The following is a 12991-nucleotide window of genomic DNA, read 5'->3' on the forward strand; positions in this document are numbered from 1 at the left end:
CCTGCCAACCCACACGTGGAAAATTAGGCCGAGGCCACACACCATGTATACTTTCTGACCCCAGTATAGCCTTTATACGTTTCTTTCCACAAATAGAATCCTAGTAGGTGGTGGAGGTCTGTTTATCTGATTGTCAGTTCTTCTTTTGCAGGGCTGCAGAGCTGGCTTCTGGTACAGATTTATAGATAAGACTGATCTTAGGTAAAATGAAATGTCTCCTTTACAACTGCCTTCAACGCGTCATCTTGCTCTCCCCAGCATGCAAAGCAGCTTCACCACTTCCAATCCCTGGGGCTGTCTTCTTCCTTTAAGGGAGTTGTTTTGAGGAAGTGGTGGAGCGGTGGCAAGTTTTGGTGGTTCAGTGGCTGGCTTTATAACCCTGGGGTTGCAAGTTCAGTTCCGCTGCGGGGCAGCAGCCATGCGCCCTTTTGAACCTGAACGTTGGGGTCATTCTGTAACCCACCAGCTGTGGCGTAGGACTGTGTGCCTCTCTTGCGCAGTGAGACCTGCTTTTGATAATGTTCTGTGCTTGTCCACTACAGTCTTCATCCCCTCTTCCAGTTGTCTGAAATGGAACGTAGTACAGTCAAGCAATAAGGGTAGAAATAAATAACCTTTCGTTAGCCTTCAGTGACCCATCCCCCACCCTTCACCCTCAGCCCCACCCCCATGCTTTCCTGTAATCTCCACCCGCCAACCGCCTTCCCCATTTTATTTTATCTGGAAGCTTACCACTGAAAGGAAGGAAGGGTCTTTGTGTTTAGGACAGAAATTGATTGGGTTCTGCACAAAATCTTCTTTTAAAGATTCCCTAATATCACACAGAATCTCTCCCGCCTGCAGCTGCCTATACAGCGTGTGTGCTCAGAGCTGATGTTGGTTGTTAAACAGTGTTTACTGTCAAACCCATAGGCACAGCCTACTCTTCTGTTATTGTTGCACTCCATCTGTTTGCTGGCTAAGTTTGCTTCATGTCTGAATATTCCCTTTTTCCGTGAATTAATCTAAAACGAGAAGGTGGTCATATATTTTAAATATGGCCATTTATTTAGTATGGGGCTCTTATGAAGATTAATGTGCTTGCGCCAGTGAGTTTTCCTGCAGGAGTGTATCTGCTATAAACTGTGCTTGTTCAGTCAATAATTTTCTTCTAACAGAAAGAGAAATGTTATTTGTTCAGTGTGCTGTCTGTGTTGGTTTTCTTGTCTGTGTTTGAGGGCTTGCTTTGGACACTTGAACCATTGCCACAGGGGCTTCTCTAGTGCAGAGAAATCCATCCTAGGAGCCCAGTAGAATCATTTCACTCCTGCCCAGGAAGAAGTGACAGGAATCTCACCAGCCTCCAAAGACCCTGTTCTGTTCACTTCTCTCACTCCGGGAGTTTCAGTGCAGCCGTTCAGCCCTGGGTGAATATTAGTTATTGGTCTCATAAGTGTAAGTGTTCATTCCCTATTTCGTTGCAGGGCAGTTGCCACGGGGACCGGGATGGCCCTTGGCTCAGCCAGAGGGCTCCTCCCCCAGTCACTATGGGGGCAAGCCATTCCAGGAACAGCCCACCTTACCTCGGGTAATGGGTGTTTACTGTCTATGTGCATCGTCTGTGTTACTGCTCAGAGAGCAGTTGGAGTGGAGTGATCAGTCAGCGATCAGTTAAAACAAAATAAGTCACAGTAGAGATCAATGAGAGAGCAGTACATTGGGCAGAGAGCCGGGCATCAGTGTTGACATTTGCTGTCATTAACAGCAGGGCTGTTGCTCTTACAGGCTCCCTCGGTGGAGAGGCTGGTGGAGCACAGTGCTGAGGACTACCCGGACAACCCCTGGAGGATAACCGAGGAACAGCGCGAGTACTACACCAACCAGTTCAAAACGCTGCAGCCAGACCTGGGCGCGCTCATTCTGGGTATGACCGCTACAGAAATAGGCTCAATGGCAGGAAATGGCAGCCCGGGCTGCTCTGAGAGTCGGGGTGAAGCGGGGGTAGTGGGAAGAGGAAGGGACTGGTGTGTCTGCTGTGGCATGCACAAGGCCATTGTTTTAAAAGTACAGATTGCTGGCTAGTTGCTGTTAGCATTTAGCTTGGCTTTTGAGCCAGTGTTAATGTTAACTTGTTTTTATTTCTTCTCACTTCTAAAGGTTCAATTGCAAAGAACTTCTTCACAAAATCCAAACTCCCAATACCAGAGCTGTCGCACATATGGTAAGCGTAAAGAATCAGTTTCAGCAAACTGACCGACTTCCTGAAAACTGTCACACGCTCAGTGTTTTCCCAAGGTGCGAGGATATTTAGCATGCTGATAAGGAAATATTACTTGGTTTTTGTCAAGCTTGCTGAAGCAAATGTGAATGTAGGCCTGTCAGCTTCACCTCCCTTAGTTAGGGCTTCATCACTCCCTTAATCCCTTGCCCTCATGGCCAGTCTGTGAGGATTACGCCGCTGCTGTAATCCATTTCCCACCCAGCCAATAACCGGCCTGCATTGAGAGTTGGTGGGAAGGGTTACTGTCAGAGCATGTGAACTGCATAGGCCCAGTCAGCCCCTAGAACATGGCGGGCTGCATCCCTCTCTCCTCTCCTCTTTCTGCACTCCCTCCCCCAGTAGCGGCTTGGCCTTGGGACAGGTTAAAATAGTTTCTCACACAGATGCATAATTGGACTGCCGCGTGCACAGGGTGGTGCTAGCAGTAGCAGTGCGGTGTCTGGAGCTCAGTCTCCCCGCCTGACTGAGTGTGGTATATGAATGCTGGGTCAGGGAAGCCGTCTGTGTTACACTGCTAGCCTCTGTTCTGTGATGTGTGGCCCATGGTGTTGTGAAGATGCTCAGTGTTGATTAGCAGTGTTGATTGGTGTTGTAATCTGTGTTATACCGTGCTGTGCTAGGTTTTGGGGTGCTCCCCATGTTCAGTTGCATTATAATGGTGTAAACGGCATCATGACTTCTTGTTTTGCAGAGTTTCTGAGGAGAGTTTTGTGCCACAGGTTATATTCAGAGCTGATGTTCTTCAGTCGTTTGTAGCACTGAACATTTGTGTTGATTTGGTGTTGCGGTTGTGTGGTCTGTTGTGTGTAATGCTGAAGAGATATGCGTTCTGTGTAACTATGGGAAGTTGTGTGGTGTGAGACGTTGTTTAGCGCTGAAGATTTTGGTTATGTTCATTCTGCCAGGGAGCTGAGCAGCTTTCTGTAACAGTGTGTTCTGGGGAGTTGTGTATTCTTTGATTTGGCTGAGGAGTTGTGTTGTGGTCATCCCTCCAGGGAGTTGAGTGATGTTGACCGCGATGGAGCCCTGACCTTCGCCGAGTTCTGCACTGCCTTCCACCTCATTGTGGCCCGAAAAAACGGGTACCCCCTCCCAGAAACCCTGCCCCCGACGCTGCTGCCAGGCTTTGTGGAGCAGGACGGAGGTAATAGTTATTAAAAAAAGAATGCTTTATTTAAAGTTTTGTGCAAAAAATATATTATTTGTAATGTAACCCCGAGGCACACACAGGTTAGAATGTCCTTACAATGCAGATTTAAAATCTGCACATTCTTGGTCCGCCCCTCCTGACACTTTGACTGGTCTTAAACTCTTAGAGAGCCCCCATGGGTTCCTGTTCGTCTATGAAGTAACAAATTCTTTATCAGGCACATCTTTCATCACACACAGGATTACCAGCTATAAGGATGAAACCATCCAACCTGACTCAACCAGTTTGAACTGATGGTGGACGCACTGTACCTAGGGGGCTTTCTTAAGAGGTCCATTATGGCTCAAATGGCTCAGGTGATAAACTTTTTAAAGCCAGGCCTACTGTAAATCACTATTAGACTATGGATACAAGGCCTCGGCAGCAGGACGTAGTTTCACCCCACTCAGGCAGGGCAGGTTTAAGGCAGCCTGGGTTCCTCAGATTAACTACTGAAGAGTGCCCTCTAGCTGCTTGCCAGGGAACTACATTTACATTTGCACTAAGCCCTGTTCCTGGAGATCTACCGTCCTGTAGGTTTTCAGTCCAACCCTAACAGAGAACACCTCGTTCAACAGCTAGAGATCTTGTTGAGCTGCTAATCAGTAGATTCGGGTGTGCCAAGTTAGGGTTGAAATGAAATCCTACAGGATGGTTGATCTCTAGGAACAGGATTGATTACCACTGCACTCATTTGAAAAATCCCCATGGTATATTATGGTACTTTTCCAGTTCATATATTAAATATCAATTGCCTGGATTGAAATTGAATTAACTGTAATGCATGCTGTGGATGCATCCAGCTGGGCTTGATGTACAGTGCTAGGCCTGAATAAAAGTCACAGACAAATCCAAGTCAATTGCAAAGACATGTGCAAGAGCAAGCACAGGGGTTACTGCTTGTCAGTCAGAAGACCCTTTTCTTTGATCAGCGCTAACCCTCCTGTGCTACAGTGTGGTGTTTGGTGTGAAGTGAGTCTTTTCTCTGATCAGCACTAACCCTGCTGTGCTGTAGTGTAGAGTGTAGTGTGGGGAAAACAGTCACTGGCTTGCAGACGAGTGCATCAGAGGACTCCAGGAGCTTCAGCTGCTGTCCGCCCTGTGTGGATGTGCTTTGCAAAGCTGTGAAGCAAGACATGCTTATTTCCCAAAATGGGAGGAAAAGGGGGGAAGTTTCATTTTTCTGCTATTTGTTTGCCAGTCCCTCAGGCACTCCTGGGTGAGGAGACATTCTACAGAGTGAGCCAGCACCCGGTGGAGCCAGCAGCTGCAGAGGTAAGGGGAGTGGCCTGTAGTCTGGGCAACACACCGCGTGGGATAGTGGGAGATGAAGTCCAGGTCTTAGGGTTATGGAGAATCTAAGTAATTAATTGGAAGGAGCTCCCAGGCAGCACATGCTGTAAATGCTTCAGTGCAATGCAATGAGGCAGCCACATGCCCAGGTCAAATCCGGGGTGTTCCACTGCAGTGTGTGGCTGGGAGTCCTTTCAGGGTGATGTGTGAATGGCTGTCTTATCACCTGGGAAGGACTGTTTCACTCTGCAATGTAGCAGTGGCTCCTCTGGCTGAATGGGCACGTTCCTAATACCAGCTCTCAAACACCAGTAACAGTCCCACAGATTACTGACAATGCTACATTAAATAACTATATTTACAAGGAAGTGAGCTATCCCTTTAAGCACAACAGGCATGGCAGCAGTGGTCTCGGAGGACCGTAAATGTGCAGATCCTGATGTTTCTGTGGAGAGTTATTTCCTGTGGTGCATTATCCGTGGCAGAGCAGTTGATGGCAGCCAGCTGCAGCCAGGTGTGAATTTGCAATTTGCAGGTTTTTGGGTGATGGTGACAGGAGGGTGGGAGTCTTGATTATACATCAAATTGCAGTCTCCACTCCCCCCCCACTCTCTCTCTCACACACCCACAAATACATTTAAAAAAAACACACACATTCACGCACACGCACACACACACACACACACGCACACACGCACACACGCACACACACACACACACAAACACTCAAGGGTACATATATTTGCTTATCCCTGGCCTGACACAAGCACTTACTCTCTCCACATCAGGACTGAATTACAGAATAATTTATCCCAGAATTAAGCAGGAGCATGAGCCAATCAGATATTCTCTGTGTGTCAGAGGGGGTGATGGGAGCTGAATTTCACTGTTTGAACTTATAGTGTGTTTTGGGACATCTTCACCACGTCCCCGTTTGCCCTTGCACAGAAATGTTCAAGACAGCTTGCCAGGTTCTGCAGTGCGGAACAGGATTGCACTCGCAGGTGCAGGTGTTCAGGTTCAGGAGTGCGTCGTGGAGAGTAACGGAGTGTGACAACTTTTTGGAGCAATGTGTCGCCAAAGCATGTGTTTACTATTAAAACTACATTTGTAGTGTGTGTTGTGCGTATGTGTGAGTGTGTATAAGTTAGTGAGTATAGTCAGTGGTGCAGTATTTTAAGGTAAAATTTGATACTTTACGCATACACACACACACATACACGCACACACACACACACATGCATGCACGCACACACACACACACACGCACACAGACACAGACACAGACACACACACACCTGTAGGTCTTTGCTAGGCTGACATTATTTCAGCCCATCAGGAGCAAATGAATAATGTTAAAGAGGCAGGCATGGACAGCCACGAGTGGACAATTTTGTGTCTTAACAGAGGGCGGAACCCCTGATATCCTTTGAGGAAACGGAGCTGGCTCCCACTCAGCAGGTGAGATCTGGTCACGAAGTCCCCTAAATTTACATTGAGGACCGCAGCCTCACATTCCCACTCTGCATCTGATTGGTTACATAATCCCTCATGTACCCCGCCCACTTTGAATCCCCAGTCCGTCACTGCAAATGACAGTTAAGTTCTCAGCTGACCTAGCTGCTGACAGACAGGTCACAATGGCTTTGAGAGGTTTCGTGATGTAGTCTAACTGCTCACTGAGAACTGTTCAGGCGATAGAGGGCGCCAGTCCACAGAAAGTCACCCTTCCCTTTCCTGCAGATGGGTACCATTACAGCAACCCGCCTTTCGTAATGTGTTTCATAATCTGCTCAAATTCGGCGCTCAGTGTGTTTATTTGTTTTAAACAGGAGAAGAATACGGTTGAAACACAGGCCCCTCTGGCTGAGGTGACCACATCAAAGCAGGAGCTGAGGGAGGAGCCCTCCGCGTCAGGTAACCGGAGCCCCAGTGCTGAACGCGAACAAGCCCTTTTTTGGGCTTTCTCTAAAACTCCCAGGCGGCCGCACAGTCAGCATCAAACAGTGCGACGGTCAGCTCCGGGCCCCCGCCAGGGAGCTTAGCGCCAGATCCTCCTGGTATTAGGGCTCAGGGCTGCATTCCACGCAAGGCCTTAAGCTTTGTATTTTAGGCCTTTAAATTTTACATTTTAGGCATCTTTTATCTTACGTAGCTTACTCAGTTTTTTTAAAATACATATAATCAGTTTATACAGCTGCACATTTACTGAAGTTTTTTAGTTCCAGGCAGTTTACTAACCGTTATTGTGTTCTGCCACATAATGTGTGTGTCCTGTTATATCGTGATGTTCTCATCATGTGTTGAAGTTGTTGGAGCATGTTCACATGTCGTCATGGATTGAATTTTTGTTTTTTGTTTTTAACCCGCAGCGTTCAGTCCAAAGAGAGCATTGAATGCCGTGGACAAGCCAAGTGAAAAAGTCAACAGAGTCACCAAGAGGCCAGGTAACATTTGAATCCCAACTGCACCACAAACAGTTTTATAGCTGCTGCTGCTGAAACACTCCAAAGGCACACACATAGGCTTCTCATGGCAGTTTAGTGCACCTCCTAGGAGCCCCTGCAGCAAAGTGCATTTTATTAATTTAATAATCCTTGTAGAGCGTGTCACTACACTGAACCACTCGTTCCGCTGCCCCTTTAAAATTCATATTTCATGTTTTTTCCAGAAAACCTGCTATGAATAAGCTGAACTATGCAAGTGAAGGGATAACAAAAAACATTTTTTTTTTCAGAGAACAGCTGCTTGATTTCATTTTTTTAAAACTTGTTCTGAGGCTGTCTCCCATTCTGTCACCCACCAAGGACAGGCCTAATGCTGATCAATGGAGAGAGACTAAAAATGTAAATAAAATGAATGCATAAAAATGAAGGAAGGCTGATTAGGGAGGAGAGGTAGTCATCTCCTTCCTGCAGTGATACAGGAGGCCCCCTTTCTTTGGCCTGTCTGCATAGGCCTGGGGAGGGATCCCACCCCCCATCTCCCCGTCCCTCATCCCCCATCCGCCACCCCAGGTCACTGCTGGGCTGAACCCCACCTCTTCAGTCAGGCTGTACATTTGCCATGTTTGCACTATTCTTATTCTGGGCACAGAAAAAACACCCGTCAGCATTCAAGTCAGTACGTTTCAACAGCCAGCCAGCCACCCACTCCACCCCCTGATCCAACTCTGTTGCCCACATCTGGTGGGGAGCGAGGCTGGTGAAGGTTTGTCTCTGGCCTACACAAACACCATGGAGCCATTCAGCTGAGATACCTAGAGCTCCAGCTAAGGAAAACAATATAAACTCACAGTATCCCCCCTGCTTGAAACCGCCATGTTTACACTAGCTGCAGTATGAAGAGCGATGGAAGGCTACATCCGTTCAGCCAGATACCGATTTCAGATATTATCTTTTGAATAACTCCATTGTCCAGGAAGAAAGTGGTTTCTCAGAGAGTGAAGGATCCGTTTATTTAAAGTCCCGCTGACCTGCAGTCTCTTCATTAAAAATGAGACAACAGGATACCTACTTTTTTCTTTTGAAAGAAAGGAGCGTTAATGTTTCTGTTGGGTCAGAATCAGTTGGCTCAAAGAAGATATTGAAAATGAATGAATACAATGACTTGTTGAAAGATCTTTTTTGTTTCTGTCATGCAGATGAGGAAGCTCTGGAGTGTGGTCCAAAAAAAGATCAGTTTTAGTTTGGTTATTAGATATTCAATAGCTACATTATAGAACTAGTTTCTGTTCTCTGAAGGCCAAGCAGTCACATTGAAACAAATGTTCGTCCAGTCAAAGTCTGTGGACTTCTCTTCCAAGAACTTATTTCTGTTTGACTAAACATTGCCAGACTACAGTAGTAGTGGAAGCTGTTTAAAAGCCGTTTATGAATACATGCAGTGAATTTTCTGTCTTTATTTTTTTTAATTACCCAGAACTCAGTGCGCAGGTTACAGCCTTTCAAAGCAGAAAGTGCAGTTTCACATCCCCTTCGTGGTGGCAGTTGTGCCTCTGCACCTTGTGTGTGGCGTGGGCTGCGATGGAGCAGTAAGTCAGTGTGTTATGAGACTCAGATGCTACTACTCATCTGCCATCGGCAGTGTCATTTCTTACATCTACTGCGGAATGAAATGAAAGGGACAAAGAGCCGGGATGAAACAGGTGCAGTTTAGAGTACAGGGTAAGGAAGTCTGTTTGTAAGTTACGGTTTATCCCTGAGCATTTCTTTTTAATTTTCTGCTTTATAAATGGGTGCAACTGTATATTTTCTCTGAAAAAAATTTTACTTCAAAAAGACATGTTGGGTAAGTCTCTCTGGGTGTCAACTAAACAAATGAGTACTCAGACTTATTTCATGTGTGATCGTCCTATAATGTACAAAAGACAGGGCTTTAGTTTTCCTTCCTTCCTTTCATTTGCTGGGATTGAGCTTCAGCAGGTGTCACCTGGTGCAGTGAAGTCGACTATCTCAGTTTCCCAGAGCAGAGATATTTATTTTCACCTGAGATGTACTCAGGCACTGTCTCTGTCACAATGCCTTTCAGATCCCCCTAATGAGCTGGACCCTCAATTACGATCGAGGACCAGGCCCAGGTAAGTCTCTCCTTTCTCACACACACTACAAAAAACATGAAAAATTAAACACTGCACACTTCCTAGTGTGCAGGGAAGTTTTAAAAAGCCACTAACAAAAAAGTAGCTTGTGTCTTATCTTTAAGTTATGAGTGATTTAATGGAATTTTTATTTTCTATCCCTGAAGAAGCAATCAAATCAATGTGTTTGATTTCACTACTCCATTCCAACCAACACATGTTCAGCCAATAAAACAACCCATTAATCAATCTAGCATGTACAGTATTTACAGTGGATTCTTGAAGTCATTTTATAGATATTATGTTCATAAGAAGATATTTTTAATTGAATTTTCTTTTGAGTGCTATTTAATATATTTGATTCTGTTATATTCTGTTACTATTATTGGAAAATATTTTTTTGGATTTAAACTGCTCTGTTTGGATAATGTTTTCCATGTTACTGTTTCCATTTATTTACTTAACCATTGTTCTGGGCCAGACCAAAATTGCTAAAGCAAAAAAAGAACATGAACGTGAACATGAACATGAACGTCTGCCCTTTTCCCTTTAAACTCTTCACAAAAATGTATTTCACAAACCTTCTAATTTGTGTTCCTCTTAGCTGCAATTCTACTGTCCATGGTGTTCAACGTGTCACAGTTCCTGTTTACATTTATAACTGAAGATGAGCTGATTGTGTCAAGCCGTATTTGTGTCTGTTCTCCGTTTGTTCTTCTCTTGTGCATTAGAGCTGAGGCGCTCTGCGCACTCTGACTCTCCTCATTCTTCTGTTCAGTCTTTTGAAGTTCTCCAGCACTGCGAATGATGGCGCTTCGTTGCTCTCCCCTGTCCGCCAGGTCGTACTCCAGCACCTCCATCGATGACGCCATGAAGAAGATTGAGGAGCCGCCCACGCCGCCCCCCCGGCCCCAGAAGACCCACTCCCGCGCCTCCTCCCTGGACCTCAACAAGCTCTTCCAGCAGAGTGGCCAGGGTACGACCGGCCACACTTCCCAACATGCACCAGGGCTCAAAGAGCCCATCTCTAAAAAACAGCATAGAATCACTGGCCAACTTCCAACAGACTGAAGACCCACCTCTTCAGACTACATTTTAGCTCCTGGCCTCCCCCGATATCACTTGCTGTTTTTACTATTGCAGAGATTGTAATGGCATAGGTATTTTGACGGTTTTCTTATCATATTGTGTGTATCTGTGGTTGTGTCGTGATTCTGGATTGGCACTGTTAGAATTAGGACTTTAGCAATGAGGCTCATGTCCACGCATTGATCTGGGAGCGTCCTCAGGTCTCAGTTACTGTCGCTTCCCATTCAGGTGCATGCGCTTCTGTTCACTCCCACTGTAAATCGCTGTGTATTACAACGTCTGCATGTGCTTAATGGGCGAATGAGAGGGGGAACCGGCATGGGGGTGGTCTCGGCTGTTTATTTTATGGAGAGCCAGCCTGGCTGGAAAAGCAAGTGCAAACTTGTGCTAAGGAAAACACGGTGGAACATGACACTGTGCACAACCAACACATTCTTTCTGTGCTGTAGAAGGGAAAACCAATGGCGGGGGATTTATTTTTTTACAATGGTAGTGCCTTTTTTAACAATAAATTTTTGTATTGTAGTGTGTGGTGAGCGACTCTCCTCCTCCTCGTGTTTCAGGTGTGAAGAGCGGCTGGCTGCCCCCCCCTCCTGCGCTCCCCCCGAGGCCCCTGGCCACGCAGGTACAGTATCTGTCCCCCCGGAACATTCTGTGCCTGATCCGACAGCTGGGCCAGTAATCCGCTGGTGGCTTCACTGTTACACTTCTTGTCTAATGGGAGACCGCCTGGGAAATCATTGGGCCAGCAGGGGGCAGTCTATCCTCTGGACAAAGTTGTAAAGCCAGTTCACCTTGTCATACCTCTTATGGTTGATTGGCTACACAGTTCTCTGCATCTCCTACCAGCCTTGTTTTTCCCAGGTTGAATTATGGTTAAATACAGTGACATTTGCGCAAGAATGTTCCACAAACATGTTTCTGCATTTCATGCTTTAAAAATGAAAATGAAATGAGCAGACGGCATTAGTGTGGAATGGCGCCTGCTCTTGGTTTCATGCAGCTGCGTAACAATTAAGGGCTGCCGTGGTTTCCCATTTCAGGTCCCACACTTTGCTCCCGCTGGGGAACTGAGATCCCAGAATGCAGTACGGCAGCCCAACTTTGCCGACTTCAGCAAGTTCAGAGAGGAGGTGAGGCATTTCTCTCCTCTCAAATGGGGGGGGGGGGGGGCAAAGTTTGTGCTTCAGTCTGCAGTTTTAGTTATACTTTTTTCCTGGTTATTTTTTCAGTTAGTTGAGGGTGAAAGATTAATTTATTAGTTTTGATTCTGAGTAACAGTTCTATGTCAAGTAGTCATATCATAATAAAATGATAATAATGACAACAATAATTTGTCTTCTGGCAACCTTCCAGTTCCTTACTAACACCTCTCATCAGCTGTACTTTGTTCTTGTATTTACACTATTTTAGCAAATCCCATTCATTCGTTAACATTTTTCTTATTTATTTTGCCGTATTTTTGTCTGATAACCCACTCCAATTGAGTGTCTTTGCAGTTCTTTCACACCTAAAGCAATAAGTACTGTGGTCCATGGTCTTGTCTGAGAGAGGCTGTGTAGGAGGCTGAGTTTTTGCTCTAGCCCAGCACTGAAGCACTTGATTCAACTAATCAAGGTCTTGAAGAACTTGAATTTGAATCAGGTGTTTTGGTTCACCCGTATATTCGGGTCAGCCCAGGAAAACAGATCTTTCCTTTAGGATGTGTCGCAGTCTGAGCACAATTTATCTTGGACTCCATACCCTGGGTGTCAGGCACAATAAGGAGAGCTGCCATATTAGATTTCAGTCACCGCAGGCAGTTTTTGAGAAAGGAGACATGATATCGCTCACTCCTTGCCTCACAAGCCTTGAAAAGACATCAATTGCTGCACCAGGCAATTACTGAGGCAGCAGAAAAAGCCCTTTGCCAGGGAAAATAATTCAGATCCTCTATTTCACCCTGTCCTCGTCCCTCTTTTGTTGTGTTTGAGCGCTGGGACAGGGACCCATAAACGTGTCACTCTGCCCGTTGTCTTTTAAATGTAATGTTTCCTTGGACTGAATAGCAGTGTCCCGATTGGGGGATCAGTCACAGAAGACTGACAGTTACATGAATCACGGAGATAGGCTGCCGCAGCTAAATGGCTCTAGCTAAGTGCTCTGTGGATGTAAAAATCTCGCATCGGCATGTCCCTTTCTATCTACTTCTCATTCTCTCCTGCGTTCATCTCTCATAGCTTGTGTGAGATAGCATGTGCAGGGATTGTATTGGTAGCCAATACAGAACATCACATTCCAGTAGGTTTCAACCTAATATTCTGTCTTTTTGCCAGGAACCGTTCACCCTGGATCCTAAAGTGGTAGATTCCTAAAAGATAGATACGCCTATTTTGTCTCAAAGTGAAGTTTCTGAGGATGGTTCATATCTAGTCAGTACATATATTGATATATATCAGGATGATACTGGAGCTGTTTGGGTCTTAGAGAAATGTATTGTGTGGTTTACTGAGGCTGTGTATTAACAGTAGGGCGTATGAGGGTTATTGGAGCTGCATTTTGAAGCAGTGCTTTGTGGGGTGTTTACTGAGTAATTGTGTGT

At 45.8% G+C, this 12991-nt stretch overlaps 1 protein-coding gene across 3 annotated transcripts in view; it reads left to right on the forward strand.

The window, feature by feature from the left end:
* Positions 1-12991, forward strand: part of reps2 (RALBP1 associated Eps domain containing 2) — a 43153-nt gene that overhangs the window by 19945 nt on the left and 10217 nt on the right. For 2 of the 3 annotated variants that reach the window (XM_064310465.1, XM_064310467.1), the window contains exons 5-16: positions 1464-1567; positions 1765-1903; positions 2137-2200; positions 3256-3404; positions 4651-4724; positions 6150-6203; positions 6575-6659; positions 7115-7189; positions 9273-9321; positions 10161-10297; positions 10974-11035; positions 11454-11543. In XM_064310465.1, the coding sequence (XP_064166535.1) occupies positions 1464-1567; positions 1765-1903; positions 2137-2200; positions 3256-3404; positions 4651-4724; positions 6150-6203; positions 6575-6659; positions 7115-7189; positions 9273-9321; positions 10161-10297; positions 10974-11035; positions 11454-11543 (1082 nt within the window). The remainder of the gene's footprint in view (positions 1-1463; positions 1568-1764; positions 1904-2136; positions 2201-3255; positions 3405-4650; positions 4725-6149; positions 6204-6574; positions 6660-7114; positions 7190-9272; positions 9322-10160; positions 10298-10973; positions 11036-11453; positions 11544-12991) is intronic. The other variant, XM_064310466.1, reaches the window with a different exon arrangement.

The sequence above is a fragment of the Anguilla rostrata genome, chromosome 15 (genome assembly GCF_018555375.3).
Source record: "Anguilla rostrata isolate EN2019 chromosome 15, ASM1855537v3, whole genome shotgun sequence".
Lineage (NCBI taxonomy): Eukaryota > Metazoa > Chordata > Actinopteri > Anguilliformes > Anguillidae > Anguilla > Anguilla rostrata.